The 20,457-nt window shown below is 37.0% G+C and overlaps 1 protein-coding gene across 6 annotated transcripts in view; it reads left to right on the top strand.

Annotated features, from left to right (window-relative positions):
• The window catches only part of LOC148086659 (3',5'-cyclic-AMP phosphodiesterase 4C-like), a 97,049-nt gene that overhangs the window by 65,906 nt on the left and 10,686 nt on the right, over positions 1 to 20,457 (top strand). For 4 of the 6 annotated variants that reach the window (XM_087784837.1, XM_087784836.1, XM_087784842.1 and 1 more), the window contains 7 exons: positions 12,095 to 12,286; positions 12,408 to 12,449; positions 12,996 to 13,032; positions 13,981 to 14,054; positions 14,124 to 14,173; positions 14,362 to 14,474; positions 17,290 to 17,383. In XM_087784837.1, the coding sequence (XP_087640963.1) occupies positions 12,095 to 12,286; positions 12,408 to 12,449; positions 12,996 to 13,032; positions 13,981 to 14,054; positions 14,124 to 14,173; positions 14,362 to 14,474; positions 17,290 to 17,383 (602 nt within the window). The remainder of the gene's footprint in view (positions 1 to 12,094; positions 12,287 to 12,407; positions 12,450 to 12,995; positions 13,033 to 13,980; positions 14,055 to 14,123; positions 14,174 to 14,361; positions 14,475 to 17,289; positions 17,384 to 20,457) is intronic. The other 2 variants (XM_087784839.1, XM_087784838.1) reach the window with 1 other exon arrangement.

Below are 20,457 nucleotides of genomic sequence, written 5' to 3'. Positions count from 1 at the left end.
TTATATATATATAATATTATATTTTTAAATTGATATTCTAATTTTTGTACCCTTAAATATATTTAATAATGTTTTTATATTCAATAGATAGATGGATAAACTTTGTTAATACCTCTGGAGATATCCTTTGGGAAATTGTTTAATTATTTATATATATATATAAGTATTTGTTGAATCTTTATAATAATAATAATTAAAACTCAAGTCCCCCTGGGGGCAAATCAGGGCCGCCAAGTCCTTTTTATGCGACTCTCCGGATGTTTTGTTCAGTATAAAAGTGTATTAATGTTGATATCCTGACCTATAAATCCGTCAGTGACTGAGATACAATAAGGAACAGTTACACAACAATTATGCAGAGACTCCCTAAACGGTATAAGTAAATACATTTGATGGGAATTTGATATTTCCTGTGAGAGGAAGTTATGAAACAAGCTTACCAAAAGCTCGAGACCTTAGCTCCTGCAATAGTTTGAAAGATGTCATCTACTGTGATGTAAGCTACTCATTTAAAGTTTTATTTTTTATTTAATGTGGCATTTCTAATCACAGAGAATAGTTGGTAAAGTTGTCAAAAATGACTTCAAAAGTTTATATTTATATTCATTTAAATTCAGTTTTGATCAAATGATTTTTGACACATTGCAGCCAGTAAACAACACATAAGGAGGAGATTCTGAAATGAGTTAACATTCTTAAAACATAACTCGCCTCCAGGTCTTCATCACAGTGTATTGTTTTTGTTGCCATGGCGCCCAATTCATTACTCTATAGGTCCTTTCATTCTGCCAGATGTTTGGAGTTCTGTGTGAACGTTCTCGTACGGCTCTGTCCTCCAGGCAAGTGGTCTCCGACCCCCTTCAGTCAAATCTGTTAGGAGAGTCAGACACATTAGAAACTCACAGCGGACTTGTTTAGTCTGTTCGCTCGAGTCCTTCTCTCCTGAACCGGACCAGTCGGAGCTGCAGATGTTCTCTGTTTATGGGCTGTGATGTCACTGCTGTTGGATTGAGAATGATGCTGGAAGAACCTCCCCACATATGTTTGCTAGAAAAGCTCTGATTTCTGAAGTTACGTAACGATAACTGTTGGGTAGTTATCGGACTGAATCGACAATACATACATGTGTTTATTGACTGACAGATGGAGGGGGAAATAAATGGATGATGCTGGATGTTATACTAAATTAGATGGTGGATCGGTGGATACGTACAACCTGATGGTTTCATGGAGGATCTTTAATTTTATGTGGAGGGTGGAAGGAGGGTAAATAAAATGAATGTATAGATCGTTCGGGTAGAGAGTGAGAAGGAAAAGGTAAATAAAATGGATGGACAGATGGTCTGTTGAAAGCAGGTACGTTTATGATACAAGATGGATAAGACCAGTCAGATGTAGGGATGCGAGACACGCTAGTAACCAGACAGAAAAAGCACACATTTTGAATCCTTGTTTTGGTTTTGGTTTCATTTTCCATGATAAATCTTTTGTCTTAAAGTTGAATGCTGGGATCTAATGTTCCTTAATCAACTATAGTCTTACTTCAACTGTATAGTGTCTTGAGATAACTTTGTTATGATAAGACACTTTAAATAAAATTGAATTGAATTGATAGTTCAGCGAAAATTCAAACTTCACTCATTATCTACTCGCCCTCATGTCGACTAAGGGTTTGGATTATTTTTAGAGAAATCAGTTTTTCATGACAAAAATGTATGTTTATTTTAATAAAGCAACTGAGCGCCAAGGGACAAACATTGTCCAAAAAGATGCTTAAAAACATCAAACTACCTCCATAATGCTCGTCTGTAACTTTCACCTTGTATTGAAGCCTCAAAAAAATAATTGTTCTGGAAAAAGTTTAACAAGTCTAGATTTTATGCTTGTTTGTGGCAGACGTTAAAAGGCTAACAGAGTTATAAATTTGAACTACTCGGAAATTTTGTGAGCACTTCCAGAGCACACACTGTCCACTGTCCACACTGGAAACCCTCGCAATGTTATGAGTAATTCTGGTTTATATGATGTGCTACTGTATAAATGTCAATTTTGTATTTGCATTTCAACTACCGTTTTAAAATGACTGATTTTGCACTAGTACTATCCACACATCCATCTATAGACACATGTATAGTTGGATTCATCGATAGTAGTGGGTCAGATAAATTGACAAAAAAAAAAGAATAAACTTGGAAAATAAAATAGCCGTGTAGTCAAGACCACGACCGAATCAAGACAAAGATTTTAAGATTGACGCTGATATAAAAATAACAACATCAGAAGAAAACAAAGACCTTTCTCAATAAAAACCTTTTTCATACAATAACCATCTTAGTGAGTTTTCATTTGTGTTTCCTGTATTGTTCACCTGATGATAATTACTGAAGTATCAATAATGTCATTAGTTAATTAGAGAAAAATCTTTCATCATCTATTTATATGTATATATGTATATATATATTAGGTAATTTCGACATCGTAAACAAACTGATTGTAGTCACGGGTCACATGGTGTCCGCGCAGTCGCTCACTGTTGCTAAATGTTTAGTTAAACCTCGTTAAGACCGAGGGAATCCAAGTCCCAGGCTGGTCTTGAAAGGTACACAATAATCCACATGAAAGTCTATCAGATCATGAGAACAGGCAGTGAAACGGCTACTTGGACGTACAGATGAAGATATAGGATCTTAAAGATCAGGGCTCTGCAACACACCTGTGGCTCCTTCACACCTTTGATGCAGCACCTGCAGTTTATATAGGAACGTTTGGAGAGGAAAAAAAAGGTTAGTTAAATATACATTTTTTTTTACATTTGAATGGAAAGTTGAATGGTTTGGATAGTATAGTTACTATCTCTTTGGAGAGTTAAGAGTTATATTTTCAGAAGAAGCAACATTTTCTTATCATTCAAATGTAGCTAAAAATATTTAAAAAACATGTTCTCTATGATTTATTTTAAATCCTGTTCTTCCTACTTACCTTCAGAGAAAAGCTGAGCATCTTGAACTCTTGCTGCTTCTTGTCTTGTGGTGCCACCTCGCCTGCACTCTCCTCGTCACTTTTCCTAATCTCCATTATTCTGTTCGACTGAACACTCACTATGATAATATTTATCATATTATTTTTGCCACTGTTTGTCTTCTCTTCAATTTGGTGTTTCAGTTTAGCAAACAAACTGATATTACAGCTCTAAGTGAGATTTAATTTGGCGGGAAATGTTCCTAAATGGCTCTTTACATAATACACAATAAAGGTTGTCGCCACCTAGTGTAGATGCCACAAAGTTATTTAAGGCGACTGACACAAAGGGGGATTCATAACAGGTTAAACTATATTAAAGAAATATATGTATTTAAGACAAATGTTATGTTATTATGAGTATATGTTTAACTGTACATTAAAGCAATGGAATTTAATGCGAAATACAAAACTGTGGCATTTATTTATTATAATACATTGGGTGTTTAATTTCCAACTTTATTTAAAATAATCCATTGTTTTATTGATTTCTGCTGCCAATTGTCTTTTTTAATTTTTTTTTTAGCCATAATCGGTATTGAAGTTAACCAAACTTTTTCATGACTGAAACCGTAAACAGTTTAATAATATGTTATAACTCTTGCAAAGTTACCAGTGCTACAGGCTCACAACAAGAAGGTCAGAAGGATAAAAGGAAATAATTGCCTGAATGATAAGACGGTTATAAAGTAGCTTGACTTTTATTCATATGAAAATTAAAAAAAAGACATAATTCCCGCGCTGGTATCGACGTGAGATTGAAGTGATCTCGGGAGCAGCACAGAACCAAAGTGGTGTCGGCAGGTGTCTCCGTCTCGTGTCCCGCTGGCAGCGCCGTGATTGGCTGCTCCCGGGTCGCTCGGCGCTAATTGGAGGCGGACGTGGCCCGATCTCGGCCCGACATCGTCCCGGATCATTATATGCACAAAGAAGCCAATTAGAGCCATAAGAACATGATTAGAGGAGCCGTGAGCCCGTCCTGTTGCCGGGCAAGACTTGCTTTGTGTGTTTGTGTGCGAGTGTGTGCGCGGTGTGTGTCTTTAACTAGCCAACTGCAGTTGCTAGCCAGTCTGAAGGGAGCTTGTTTGATTTTTGGATCGATGTTGAGCCAAATCTAGAGCTCGACTGCTGAGGCTGTAATCAGACTGAGTGTCTCCACTTGTTCGTGTGTGTATGTGTGTGTGTGTGTCAATGTGGTTCTGGACCGGTGTGTTACACTCCTAAACAGGTTCTTATGTTGTTAATACTGATCAGCGACTTAATGGATCGGGGCACAGCTGGACGGCGGACTCTGACCACTGCTCATGGATCTCATAATCGATAGTGGAGCAGAGCAGATGAACATTCAGGCCACACTTGGTCCTCTTCGGATCAAACGTTTGGATCAAACTCAGGTCAAGCTCCAGAGAATAATCACTTTTAAATAGTATAATACTTAATTAATGCATAATTCATGGATTTACCATATTTAACCCCGTTGTCCCGCATTAACTATTTTCCAGTTTGTCATTGTAATCCCTGTATTTTATACCAAATTTCTACAAAAAAAGTTTTTTTGCAGATGATGCATTCATATCCTTCTTCATTTAAAGTTGTTGTTGAGTTTTTTTGTAGCTTGAAATACAATGTTGTGTTATATATACTTTTTGATATATTGGGTTTTTTACTTAAAAACTTGTAAACAAGCCCTCATGTTATTTTAATTTTGAAGTAATTGTTGTTGTGATGTTTTGTTCTATTTATTTTTTTCCCCTCCCTATTTACACAATTTTTGTGCAATAATTATATGTTTATTTTGATATCCTTAACAAATAAGACTGCTAACCATTACTTACTAACTTTTCCTTTTTCTATTTAATGTTATTTTTTACTTTTCCCCCCCAAAAATGTAAACATTATATTTTAACAGTATGTTTATTTAAGTCCATTAAATTAAATGGAATACATTGGAGTTTTTAAAACATGAATACAAATAACAGAAGGTAGTTTTTTGTTGATTTCATCCCGGTGGGGCCCCTCTGCACACTTCAATGGTGCCTGCACTGACCATAGTCCTTCCTCCTCGCTGTAGGTCAGAAGTCACAGAGAAAAATAATAAACAGAGCTGCTTGACTCGACACATCTTCTCCACCCAGCCAGGCTAAATTTAGACCTGAGCTGCTCTCAGATCAGATGTTGGTGTTGGATGTGGTTTGCTGGGCAGACGTTGAGAGAAGAAGACTCTTCTATTTAGCTTCTGTTTGACGAACCTGCTTTACACGGTAAACCTCGGGTTAGTTACAGTACAAACTAAAGCTCCAGTTTTCAGGTTCAGAACATCATCTTCTATGTTTCAGATATGTTCAGAGTGATTGTTTGTCCTCAGTGTTGACTCAGTAGTCACAGTCAGTTTCCTCTGATGCAAGATGAGCAACAGACAAGCAGCTTTTGCCGCTTTTTACTGTTTGTTTTGGTTCGATCCAGAGTCACTTTGTTGACTTACTATTACAGTTAATGTCAAATAAATCTCAAAAATAATATTAAGAACAGGAGATGTATTTGTCTATTGGTAACCTTTCCATTCCAGGCTAGCTAGGGTCATGCATCAGTAGTAGGGGTGTGTATTGGAATGAATCTGGCGATACGATACATTGCGATACTGTAGGAACAAGGATTTATTAGTAGTATTGTTGAGTACTTGACTCTGGTGTGTCAGAATTTACAGACCACATGACTCTTGACGAAGTCGTAACTGCTTTCATTTTATTTTAAAACCAAATGTGTCCAAACATTAGCTTTTCAAGCGGCTGTAGTCGACTGTATCCTCTCGTCCTCAGGCATCGCAGGGATCTTGCAGGATTTCATTGTTCTTTTAGCTGCCAGGGACTGCTAATGACTGCTGCCATCTAGTGGCTAGAATTTATAAAATGAACTCTGATCGTGTATATTTGCATGTTAATTCTAAATGTACATTTAGAATAAATGTACAGCCTTTAATTATTACATTTTATGCACATTTTTAATTCAAATATAAACCATAAAATAACTAAAATAAAATATCAAGTAAAAGTTATCTACAGTGTCATCCAACATCTCCGTGGATACCTAAGAGAATCACAAGTACTGACCTTGACTTGGAAACGTTAATGTCACCTATTATGTCACATTCTCTGGCAACACAAACATCTGTGTGTGTTTCAGACTCACAACAGTGACCTAATGTTCTCACGATGTGTTTTGCCTGGACGACTGCCGACATATCTACAACTCCCTGTGGTCTAATGTGAAACAAACTGGAAGTACAAAGCAAATAAATCTTGTTAACCACTTGAATCCTCTCCTGACACACACAACTGACAAAATGACCCCGTTGTAGGCGTTAGTACACAAAAACAAAACTTGAATCAAAAATAGACACAACTGGCTCATAGTAAAATATGACACTAAACAACAACACAAAATTAACTAAAAATTCAAAGACCATTGTTGGAGAACTAAAAGAATATCTTATCTGACCTTATCTTATCTTAATTTACAAATCTTTTAAAATACAAAACACGTTAAAATAACAACAACAACAAAAACAACACATTTTCTCTTTCACTCTCTCCCTTACACACACATGCCTCTCGAATAGACAGACATTTGCTCTAAAAAATATATATAAATATGCAACACATCCAAATGTGTTGTGTACACACACACAGTTTAAAGCAACAGCAGACACACAACCTCTCACTGATGAACAATAACTCAAACAAACAAAACAAAACAAAAATGCACCAACATGTCTCAATGAAAACACAACAGATAATTATTTGTAAACCACCACACATCTTCATAGATACACACTAAAATATTGACAAACACCAAAACATATAAAAAGACACACACTTCAAAAAAGGATAGACAACTCTAGATAGATACCACACACAATTACATACATCTACACACATCTACTCACACGCCTACTCCTCTATTAGGATATAAAAACTAAACCACAAAACTGCTCCTCCAAAAAGTCCTATGCACGCACACACACACACACATTTCCTTCTCAAACACACCAAAAAGGACACACACATTCACATCCTTGTGTGTTTTCCTTCTCTCCTCCTCAGCTCTCGCCTCCTTCCTCGTGTGATGTTTGAGGCCCGTTGGCAAATTCCCACGCCGCGAGAAAAGATGTAGTGGAGTTTGTGTTTGTGCAAGTGTCATTGTGTGAGTTTGTTCATGTCTTTGTGTGTGTGTGTGTGTGTGTGTGTGGGGGGGGTTGTGTGTGTGTGTGTGTGTGTGTGTGTGTGCGCTGATGACCTCTGCTCTGGTGTCTCCACTCACTCAGTTTTTCCTTTCATCCAAGACCGAAGTTGCTGCTTTGCTCAAGAGTTGGACTCCAAACGTCACTTTTGTTCTGCATCACATTAGATGCTTTTTTTTAAACACAAAAACAACTGACTTGACAACTTTTAACCGACAAGTCAAGTTTTGAAACATCAACACAAATGTGTGTCAATAGGTTTTGTTGTGAATTTAAGCACATTGAGTGTCATTTTAATTTAACGTCAATATTTTGCCAGCAAACCGTCTGGAATTCAAATAAATCTGAGAGACGGAGTGATGCGAGGAAAGATAAACATCCTACAGAGGCACGAGTGTGTGTGAGAAGTTGAAGTGAAACAGAGTCGAAGAGAGAAAGGCTTTACGTCAGAGCGTCGTGGAACAATGCCGGAGGCAAGAGACACACCAAGGTCAGATTGTGACGTGTGTTTCAGTCGCCAACATGTCTCACGTTCCGTCTCAGACACAAATACACACAATTTGTGAGAAAATTGTTTCTGTTGAGCTCTGGCATGTAACGGTTACATAATAGAAGCATATTTTGGCTTCAAGTTTAAAGAACTTTTCAGATATTTGATTTATATTTCTAGAACTAAACATTTTGTCTTTATTTTGTCTTACATTTGTTTTATCTATATTAATTACATACACTTTCCCCATAATTTAGGTCTCAATTCAGTAAGAAAAAACTTAATTTTTATTTGCTATTGTTTTTTATAAATAATTTCATTTTCTTTTTTACTTCTAAATATCTTTTTTTTTTTAAAGATTAAAAATACCCTTTAAAATGTAGATTGAAATACCCTTTAAAATGTATTTTATATGTTTAAAAATATATAATTTTCTAATAAAATAATGTATTATTTCTATTTTAATTCATGATTATATTATTACTTTTCCGAGCGCTTTGTGATCCTTGTTCTAGAAAGACGCTTTAGAAATAACCATTACTTACTTACATGTACAGCGTTATTTAATTAAAATCTAATGAAATCAATTATTAAGTAAAAGTATCTGTTGTTCTTGTTCTTATTTTATTTAGATTTATTTTTTATGAAAAATTGCTGTAATTGTGGCTAATTGGAAAAAAAAATTCCCGAAGGAGACCTCCTGAGGGATCAATAAAGTTCTACCTTACCTTACCTTATTACAAGATTATAGCCACAGTAAATACTTGATTATTAGATTAAAGTCTTCCATAAAGTATTTATTTCCAGATGAAAGTCGTACAAAAATAGTGCAGATGTACTTCAGCATAATAATAATCAATTGGTTTTATTCATATATTTCATAAATATTCTCTTTTCCATGATAATTATTTGACATGAATCTAATGTATTCTGTTTAAGCAGCAATAACTATCATGCCATTACATCAGGACTTTTCAAATATATACATGTTTTCAATTTCATTTATTTACTTTATTCAAATGTACCAATAATAATTACACTTCATATATTTATGTATATAAAATTATTTATTGAAATTCTTAAAATAACTTCTTAGAGTTTTATTTTTCTTTTGCATCCAACATGACCATTTGTTTTCTCATTTCGTTCCATTGACAAAAAGAGAAGAACAAAAACAGGAACAAGAGTGACGCTTCTGAGCACAGGATGTTTGGGGAGGAGGAAGTCATTTCACTCTTGGAGGTGTCGAGCATCCGCTTTAATAAAAACAACTCTTCCATAATCACGAGAAGATCGGATGAAAAACAACATAAAACTCTTTTTAATCGTGTCAAATCTGTAGAAACGCGTGACTGGAGATGGACCGTAAAGAAATGGTTGCTGTAACACAATCTTTCCGGGAGAGGGCGCTGTTCTGCAAAAGTTGCCATCTTTCATTGAGAGATCCACACGCACCAGTAACCTACAACCATTCTGCTAAATTTAGACTTTTAAAGAAACAAATCCACGTCCGGATTCTTACCGATAGAATATTAGAAATCCTCCTAATACAGTATGTGTTTGTATGTTTTATTAATTTGATTGTCCTAGAGCGATGTATGCATCTATAAGAACCAGGTCAGGATCCACCGGGGCAGCTACGTCATCCCCCTCATCTCTCTCCTGGCTCCCCTCTTTACTGGCAGCTGCTCTATTTTTAGCCTCTGACGTCACTGGTCGCCCCTGACGGAGCCTCGTCACTGATAGTGTTACCGAGGGAAGGGGGGGGCATTAAGAGGAGAGATGGGGGGGGGGGGGGTGGCCGCGGTGAGGTATCATCATTGAGGTAAACCCTGCTGCAGCTCCGACCAATCAGGTGCGAGATGTTGAACCACATCACCATGCTGGATACAGACCCCCCTCCTTGTCTCCCCCCTTCATCCATCGCTTCATTATAAAATGTGGGTGTGTTTGCTTCATTACATAATAGTATCTTTGATTGATCAGGCTGGACTGTGGACACGCCGAAGCTAAAAATAGACCTTCTTCCATTGTCCTGTTATTATTAGCCGCCATGTTTATAACATGGATGATCATGAACTCTAGAATGTTGCAGCTCATGGGTTTGAGACGAGCGAACTTGATTTTTTAGTCTTTATTTCAGATGGTTATTCAGGCGGGAGACACTTGCGGGAGTGAAGGGAGGTTTTTGGCGGGGGTGCGAAAGGGGGATGCTGGGTAAATATCCGGGCTGACGTCATGAAAGTGACGTCAATGCCGCGAGGAGAAAGTGGCAGCAGAGATGTGGAGGTGGAACTTCTGCCAAGGTCATCCGTGCTCCATCCTGCCGAGCGTGTGTGTGAATGATATGGACGAGTGTGTGGACAATGAAGGGCAGATGTTCACTCGTTCATTACAATAGGATTTTATTGTTATCATGACACTATTTTTAGCTCCAGTGTTTGACCAACATTACAAGCATTAGATAAAAATGTTTACTATTCATAGAATTGTTGTTATGAACCTTATTAAATAGATGTTCTGTTCTATGTTAATCTTTGTATCTTTGTCTTTGTTATTTTTCTTTGATCTATGTTCTTTATCTTAATCTTTAGACTTCAATTGTATCATCTTGTTCTTTCTCTTTATTTCTCTTTGTTCTTATTTTATTTTGATTATTTTTTACGGAAAATTGCTGTATTTTCTGTGGATAATTTGGAAAAAAAACAATTTCCCGAATGAGACCTCCTGAGGGACCAATAAAGTTCTACCTATATACCTTTATATTTTATATATATATACCTTTGTATTTGATAAAGACATGTCTCTTGTTCGACACTGCAGAAAACTGACCAGAAACTGTTTCCTTCAACTGAGAAAAATCTCTAAACTTAGGAAAATGTTGTCGGAACATGATCTGGAGCTTGTAATCCATGCGTTTGTTTCTTCTCGTCTGGACTATTGTAACAGTTTGTTTTCATGTCTTAACAAGAAGGAGTTGTCTCGTCTGCAGTTGATTCAGAACTCTGCAGCGAGAATTCTGACCCGCTCAAGTAGGAGAACTCACATTTCTCCGATCCTTAAAACTCTTCGATGGCTTCCAGTTTCTTTCAGGATCAACTTTAAAATTCTGGTTCTTACTTTCAGAGCTATTCATGGTCAGGCTTCTCCTTACATCACTGATCTGATCCAGCCTTACACCCCAGCTCGGGCTCTGAGGTCTGTGGATCAGCATCTACTGATGGTTCCACGCTCACGGCTCAGGACCAGAGGAGAGAAATCTTTTCAGGCTGTTGCTCCTAAGCTTTGGAACGATCTTCCTCTCTCTTTGCGCTTGATGGATCTACTGACTCCTTCAAGAAACATCTTAAGACGTTTCTATTTGTTCAGGCTTTTCCTTGAATTTCTCGAACTCCTGTGTTGTTCTCAGTATTATCTTGATCTTTAAAGTATGTACTTTTTTGAGTATTGTTTTGATTGTCTAAGCGCTTTGTGACCCTGGTCTCGAAAAGCGCTTTATAAATAAATATTACTTACTTACTTACTTATATACCTACCTATACCTAAATAATGCATGTTATTTACAAGTACTTTGATATTGGCTACATTATCTAGAGTAACGGCTGCAGATTTGGGTTGAAGTACTGAATATGATGTCAAAGAATTATGGTTAAATATATTTAATTATGTTCTCAGTTAGTATCAACCAAAGTAAAAAAAAGGTTTTCTTTTCCCTCTTTCTTTCGAGAAAAGAACATATTTCACTGAAAAATATGTAAGATAATGCAACTTGTGATTTCCAGAGAAAGGCTCTTAAATGTAATAACATACATTATAGGTCAATGTTAGCAGCTAATTGACAGGAAATGAAATACAAAGTAAAAGAGGTACATTGAAAATGTTTTGCCAGGATGAAGGGAAATGATATGTAATGTAATGTAACCAGGGACTGTTGTGAGAGACTGTTGAGCCGAACTAACAAACCAAAAATGCTTTAAAGCTGCAATATATATATATATTTTCTTCATATTTTCACTGATACACTTGGTTTAATTTTGAAAATTTGTGAACATCTATTAATCATTCTATTGTGCTGTCATCTACGCAAACTGCTTAGTAAAAAGTTGGTTGGAGACAGGGTTTGCATTCATTTCCATAATGACTAAGAAAAAGTACTGAGGCGTTTCCAGCAGGGTTACATAGGTAACCACTTGTGTTCTGGGATATTGGGACCAGAATCTTCACAACATTGCAATTACACTGTTCTAACACCGGGGGGAGGAGGTGGGCAGTAACAAACATGCTCAATCTTACTTAGTGCTGCTTTAATTTGATCATCAAACTAATGAATATGTTTCATCTCTCCGTAGCTTCGACGTGGAGAATGGCTTGTCGGTGGGTCGCAGTCCTCTGGACTCTCAGACCAGTCCGGGGTCCGGTCTGGTTCTACAGGCCAACTACCCCCACAGTCAGCGGAGGGAGTCCTTCCTCTATCGCTCCGACTCCGATTTCGACCTCTCGCCGAAAACCATGTCCCGAAACTCGTCCACCGCAAGTGACCTGTGAGTAGAATCCAGACTCGTCCGTTTCATCCATTCTTTTCTGTGAAGTTAGTTTTGAGTCGCCGGCCGCGTGTCTGTCCAGTCTTGACCACCATATAGCTGTCGCTCCTTTGTTTTGAAGGGAGGATGGATTGAAGCAATGGGAAGTCAGTTGGCTGCCCCGGTGAGACAGTGTGCCATGTTTGCCCTGCGCTTTTGTCTTCACCTCCCCTCGACAAATAATGTCCCTCCACCCAGAACTCCTTCTGCTGCAATACATCAAAAAAAAACTTAATTGAAATACTGTTAAAAAGGAGAAGACTCGTTATTTATTCAGCAATTTTACCTCATTTCTTTAAGATGTCTTCCCCCTGTCACTGCTATTTCAGATTACAATAAATGATTTGATGTATTCGGGGTTGCTTCAGGCCATTTTCACTGACCGCATGAGTTGTTTTCCTGCAAGATTTTTACCCTTAAAGTGCATGTTTGAACCTTAATCCTCACACACCAGCTAAACATGGGAGTCTAACACAAATGCGATTAATTAAGTAAAATTAAACACTTTAGTTGGACGTGGGATTCAATGAAATATCATTGCATCTAATTTCCTTGTTTAAAATGCTCCCAGAGTGTTAGCAGTACTAATAAATCCCTGCTTGTATCCACTCGACGTTCTCTCTACATTTGTCTCGTGAATTCTCACAACGTTTGTATGTGATTTTGGCAGACATGGAGAAGACATGATAGTGACGCCTTTTGCACAGGTGAGTCCACCTTCATGACAACAACACACACAAGGAGCTTAGTTGTATTGTAAGAGCTTTTTTTCTTCGTGTGTCAATTTTCTTTTTCACGCTGAAATGTTTGTTTTTTTGACGGGCACGTGGTGATGTTATTATTGCAGATTTAGGTTGTGGGTTCACTTCCAGCCTGAGGAAACTTGTACATTTTATTTGATTTTGGGTTTGATTTGGGAGTTCAAAAACATACAGAGGTTGATTGAATCCTCTAAATGTTCTGTAGGTGTGAGTGACTTGCTAAGAGAATCAGCTGTAATAATAATAATAATAATAATAAAAATGATAATAATACATTTTATTTTAAAGCCTCTTTGACAACAATCAATGACACTGTGCAGACAGAATAAAAAGAAACGGTGAAAAACAACAGTAAGAAAGAATCTAATAGTAAAGAGGGATAAAATACATTAGAAATATATAAAATGGAAAGTTGATGTTTTTCAAATCGCAGTGTATATAATTAATTATTTAAGTACTTTATTTAGTTTCAAAATATGTCAATATATTTACATTTATTTCCCCCAAATACTGACCATCAATATCGACATAACATTCAAATCATGTATTTGAAAACATGTGTTAATTCACAATTGTCCTTTTTGTACTTCTTTTAGTATTTGTTTACATTTTTTAGTTCCTTTTTGAATTATGAGAATCAGAAAACATTTATTGCCAGTTTTAAATGAAATGAATATAGATTAATAAAATAAAACACAATAAATTCAAATTAAAATATACATTACCTTAAAATGGCATATAAATAAAAAATTATATTTAATAAAAATGGAATAAAATACATTATGTGTCCCTTACATTTAATTGTTGCAAGTTGCTGCCAAACAAAATGTAACGAGTGCTTTTACCCGGAAAATGTTACCAGTTCAAACTGACAAGTCTCAACTCTGGTCTCAGGTTCTAGCAAGTTTACGGACGGTGAGAAGCAACTTTGCGGTGCTCACGCACCTGCAGGACCGTGTGACAAACAAGTAAGATGAAACAACATGATGGAGTATGACGTTGGTTTCCTCCTCTCACGAAATATATCTGGTTTCAAGGAGGCCGTCAAACAGCAGCCAGCCCACCATGTGTAAGCCTAATGTCGGAGGTCAGTGTTTCTCTATTGATGACAACATTTCTGACTCAAAAAATTGTTGTAAAAATGAAGTTTCAGATTGAACTCCGGTTAATTATCTGAAATCTAAAGTCCATATAGCTCTACAGTCTGTCCATTGAGTCTTATGTAAAGTTTGAATCTTCCTGTTACTCATGTTTAATTCCAACGTCTCTGTTCAGAGGAGCCGTACCAGAAGCTGGCCATGGAAACACTGGAGGAGCTGGACTGGTGTCTGGACCAGCTGGAGACACTTCAGACTCGGCACTCAGTCAGCGAGATGGCGTCCAATAAGGTGAGCCGAGGCGCTTTGATTCATCTCCATGATGATACGTTTCATCACTTCTCTGGGGGTCCAAGCTACTGAAGATCACATGGGTTTAGTCATGTGACCCCTGTGTTCCAAGATAGTCGTTCACGTACCAAAGGTTTTCAATTATATTAATAAAACAACAAATATTGCATGTCTCTCACAAACTATACACAGAATATATGTAAATAAAGCACTAATACAAGGGAAAAAAAGGAAAAGAAAAAAAAAGTCAACGTTCTTGTATAAAAATAGAAAATATTTATGATGTAATATAAATATATAATATAAAATAGAACCTTAAAGCCTATAAGGCCTCTATTGACATTAAAATGTCTTAAATGTAGTTTTAAAAAATATTTAAAAATGTGTAAGAAATGATAAGAAAGATTTTATGTTGGTTTCAAAATATTAAAATATTTGCTAATATTTATTAATTAAAAAAAAAAACCGAGGAGATGTCGTCGGTATTGCCAGGGCAGTGCTTGAGAATTGGCTGTTCAACCATGGTTGAATGTGGCAAAAGGCAACTTGCACGAAGGCACTGTGGGTTTTTTTTCACAATAATGTTTAATATATATTATTTTTGTTTGTAAAATTGTCCATATTCCCATGTATTGGATGTGGTGATGAGCTGTGGGAACCTTGAACACTGTCATTTGATCAACTCTACATTGTGAGTGTCAGATTAATATCATCTGAGACTGAGTGGATGGAAGTCCATTGATGGAATCTTCCTCTGAAAGAGCGTCCATCTCTCCCCCCTCCTCCCTCACCTGCCACACACAAACCTCCTCTGTGCCCCTCTCAGCCAATCACATCCCTCGCCTCTGCCCGGCCCATCATCGCAGACGAGGACGTGATTGGCCGCTCGGGGAAGCCAGCAGCACACGGTCCTCCCTCCTCCTCTGAGCCACTACACTTCTCAATGCAATGTGTCTGACAGGAGTTGAATGAGAAAGTAGACTCCCACCTGGTGTCTCCCCCCTGATGGAGGACCTGACTCCCTCCGATCTACTCCTACTACTCCCTTTTAAGACTCCTCTGCAGCTCCAGGGACAGCACATGGCTCTCTTGCAACTTTTGTTTTGAAGAGGATTTGAACCTCCGCTGCTCCTCCAGACTGAACACAATTTTTGGATGTTAGCGACGGACCCGGGCAGGATCGGTTACAGCGGTTCTGCTGGACCCACGAGGGTCCACCGGTTTAGCTTTCTGGGGCTGGAGCGAGGGGCTGGAATCATGATTGACAGAGGAGGCGGTCGCCGTGACTCCATAATGTCATAAAGGTGAGACATTTGTGTGATTTGTAAAGTGAAGGAGGGGAAGAAGAAGAAGAAGTGGTTCCTTGTAGCCAGGATTTGTGTCATGGGGTCTGTGTGTTACCACTGCAGCATCACTGTCACACACCAAACCCCCCCCCTCCAACCAGCACCCCCCCGTCCAGCTCCCTTCCTCCGTCAGCAACCACGTGCAGAGATGTTACATAATGGAGGTGGAAGCTGCTGCTGCACTGAGAGTCCGTCTGAGCCTCCGAACCAGGCGAAGTTGGGACCAACATCTTAACTTCATGACATGCTTACGATCTTTACACTGAGAGAATATCAACGTTATATTTCAGTTCATCTGCAGTAATTCAATTGCAATTGGAAGATGCGTTAGTGGAGGTTTGTTATCATGCAACTGCTATTTTTCCTCTACTTGTTGAATTGAATTTAATAAAATGTTTTTATCAGGCTTTTTAAGTTTTCCTATAGCTCAAAACTGTTAAACGTTACTATTTTAAAGGCATTCGTTTTCTTTATTATCATGGTTAATACATTAACCAAAAACAAAAAGTGTTGTGTTAGAAAAGTACTGTTTGATTACAATGGAACATTTTGTTGTATTCAGATGGAAAAAGATTTATTTGAAATATAAAAAAAAACAACATGTATAACAGTTTAAATTGTTGATTATTATCATGTCAGATGTATAGTGTTTATGAAGAAATCTGTGTATGGATTCAAGTTTATGATTTTTAATACTGTTGAAACTGTTCAATATACAATTGACTGTGTACGATGTATTCACAATATTACTCCAACAGTTGAACTGGAGCTGTAAAGGACAGGATATATGAGATTACAACTAAAAACCAAACAAAATTTAAGCTGTTTTAGTTTCGTTGTCGTTGTCTGAAAGACAGAAAATTACATTTTTCAGGAAATGATGATCATTTTAAAAGAGGATTATATTTGATTAATTAAGGATTGTTTTTTTTCGAATTGCCATCTGGATCAGCACATAATTTGCAGTTAAATGACTCTTGTGGTGCAGAAGTAGCTCATCAGTACTGTGTGTTTTTGTGTCAACTACTGTCAACTGCTGTCCTGTTTAACTCACGATTAGCTCAATATTTCACTTGTTATCGCATTGTGTCAATGAAGAATATTGTCCTGCAAAAAATGTTGGCTTTTAAACCAACACAATGTGGATGTAAATGAACATCTTTGCAGACACCTGTGCCGATCGTTTTCAACCTTGATTTTTGTTTTAGACAAAGTATTATAAGTAAATCTTCAAAACTCACTGATATATATTTACATTTTTCCCTGATGTTGGTTTGTTTCTATTTGTATAAATATATTAAATTAGAAATAACCTTTTTTATTAATTATATTTTTAAAAGAAATACGCATTATTTGATGCATTAACCAAATGGTTATTTTGTGTGTCTGTTCCGGTTCATAGCGAACAAGAGCGAGACGTTGGTGAATCCATTCTTTTCTAACGTTCAACAACCTGTGTTCCCTCACAGTTCAAGAGGATGCTCAACCGTGAACTGACGCAATTATCAGAGACGAGTCGCTCAGGGAATCAGGTGTCCGAGTTCATCGCCAACACCTTCCTCGGTGAGTCAACAAACAATAAATCACACTTTAATCACTCATACATGTTTGGCACTTCTTTTATTAGATGCTATCTTTTGGACAAAAGTATTATTTTTGATGGATGGATGGAGTTATCATACTTTAGCGTTACATTTTTGAAATAAGTGATAAAGATTTAGCAAACATTTTATATAGTAAAACTTATTTTTGAAAAGTTATTTTGATAAAAGTGAGGTTCATAGAATAGTTAAGCTTCTTTTAAGCATTTAAGAATTATTTTAGCAGTTAGTATAGTATTTTCAGTTATGGTTTTCTTTAACTTTGTTTAGCCAGTAACCTCGATTTTAATAGAGGGGTTAGGGTATATAACCAGTTGTTTGCATGGCATGGATTCACTGACCAAGGGTCAGTGAGTGCTAAGTTTGATCACTTGTTTTTGGATATCCACTTAACAATCGTGATTTAAATATAATGTTTCCTACTTTATCATTGTACTTTGCGATATCAGTGAGGGCATAAAAACCCAATAGAATGTACATTATATTGCTACATTGCTAGCTTGGATTATAAAATCGTAGAGAACTTTAACATGGATATAATCAGACTACAACTACTACAACAACTTTTATGTTATTGTTGAAAAGGTTTGCCTATAGTATAATGTAATAAAGGTGTGTTTTGGCAATATTATACAGAGACGATATATTGCGATTCTGTGGTAACAAGTATATATTTGTAGTATTGTCAAGTACTTGACTTTGGTGTTGCAGAATTTACAGACCATGTGACTCGTGAAGTCGCAGCTGTGGGTTCATTTATTTTGACATCAAATGTATCCAAAAATCAACTGTAAAAGCTGCTAGAGTCGACCTGCAGTTCCTTCAGCTGTGGAGGACGTAAAGGCTGGAAGTTAAATTGCAACAAAAAATTAACAAACGCAGTGACTATATTATATTAAAAAAAAATCTAATTATCTTATTTTAGACACACTTTATTGAAATATAAAGGAACTATGAACCCAAAATCAAATTATAATAACTGTGTGTTTTTTCTTTTAAAACAATACAATGCTGTTGAATATCAATACAGTCTCAAAGAGTGTATCTACATTTTCTTACACAACTAATAAAATGTAACACATTTCGTATTTAAAAAAGATTAATAACCTGAATATATCTAAACATGGGTTTCTTGGTAAGTGATATAATGAAGGAGGCACGTTAGTCACAGGGAGGAGGAGGAAGGAACATATGAGGATTTCTTCTAACCTAAAAGTAGTGGTGACTGACAGCATTCCCGGACACATTGTGTGCCGTTGTCGTAGCAACAGGGTGCATTATTATTAGACGGCGTGTTGCATCAATAGAAGGCTCAGTCTCGAGCGGCGCTGCCGGCAGCATGGAGGTCCGGATAGACGAGGAGCTCTGACAAAACCCCAAGACGTCGTGATATGAGAGCATCTGGGCGGCAGCAGGCTGGACATGAGCACCGTTGCCTCGGGTGCGAGGAAGAGGAGGCACTGGGAAAGAGGTGAGGAGGACGAGGCGGCGCGTGACGCTGGCGTCCACGCCGTCATGGCTGCTCGATTCCAGAGACGATTTAAATCTGCTTTTCAAAAAAAACGTGGCTGCGGTTTGGGCTGAAAATGTGTTTCATCTGACGCTGTTGCTTCATAACATCTAGCTAAGGCCTCGTGTGTTGAAGCTAGTGTGGTGTTGATAATAGGTGCTTTATTTATGTTCATTTACAGAAGTACTTCTGATGATTTCTGCTTCAGTCATGCTTTGAATATGTATATACTGTAAAAATACTTGTTTTATTTATCACAACCGGATTGATATTTGAGATAATCAGCTGAAGCTCCAGAACTAGAAATATTTGTATTAATCATCCTTCATTTCATTGTTTTAATGTGTGTTATGTGGTGTTGCAGCTGTTTACACCTCATCATGTGCATCATGTCACATGATGAGGTCGACAGAGGAAGTCTAACTTCAAGGGAAGTGCATCAGTTGCTAAGATCATGTGTATGGAAGGAGATCAGTGCCACGAGAATGTTGGATTTTCTTTAAGCAAAGCAAGTTTTTGGGAATAATTGAATTCAATAACGTGAACATTGACAGGGTTGATTTTTCTTTCATTATTTATTTTCCAAAATTGTATATATACAGTATAAAAAAAAGTACAAAATATAGAATATAGAAAATATAAATAATCTTGTGCTTAATACATTTTTAATTCATCATTTTTTCAATGCTATATTAAATTGTTGGTATAATAACGTAGCTTTTCCAATGATGAATTGATGCGGCAGTTTTTCTACTTCGTCACATGATCGACTGCCTGTTTCGTGATTGGCTGAAAGTTCAAGTAGTACTCTTTTGGTATTGTCTGCTGCTACTATTATACCATTTATAACATTCTAATATTGATTTAATTATTTAATTATTGGGACAAGAATATCAAACTCTGTGTAAAAATAAATGAGTACAATTAAAAATTATTATATTTTTAAACCTTTTCATATTCATTAGAAATGTTAAATATTTAATAGTTTGATGGCGCTGATATACTTCCATACATGTCAACCTTGAGCTTGAAGCAAGTGAGTGTGATTTTCCAGCAGCGTTGACTCCAGAAGCAGGATTGATATCCTGAGAGCATCACCTCCCTGTGTGGGGATCAGTGAGCAGGTTTTCTGACTCATACTTCTTGCTACCGTAATGAAAGGTTGTGGGACTTCAGTGGACACAAGGCAGAGTTCCTGCTGCTGCACTCGTGTGGCAGTCAAGATATCGTCGCTGAGAGCTCCAGACGATGGTTGCAGAAAAACTGTTGAAATCAAACTCAACACACAGTGAACCTTCGCGTTATCGCTGTCAACAAGAGTATCAAGCTGTAGTAAAGAAATAAAAGCTCCTTCTCTCTTTGTCCCTTCTGTGACAAAAAGGTGATTAATTTAAACACTAGATAAACTTCAACACAACCACAGAGTTTAGGGGGAGGCAATAATTATCAAGCTGTGATCTGCATTATAAGCTGTGATTGGTAGGCTGGGCGGCAAAGCATTGTGGGAGCTATTCAGGTCACAGTTA

Source organism: Callionymus lyra, chromosome 2 (assembly GCF_982586985.1).
Source record: "Callionymus lyra chromosome 2, fCalLyr1.hap1.1, whole genome shotgun sequence".
NCBI classification, from domain to species: domain Eukaryota; kingdom Metazoa; phylum Chordata; class Actinopteri; order Syngnathiformes; family Callionymidae; genus Callionymus; species Callionymus lyra.
Note: the sequence above shows the minus strand (reverse complement) of the source record. Positions and strands in the feature narration are given on the sequence as shown.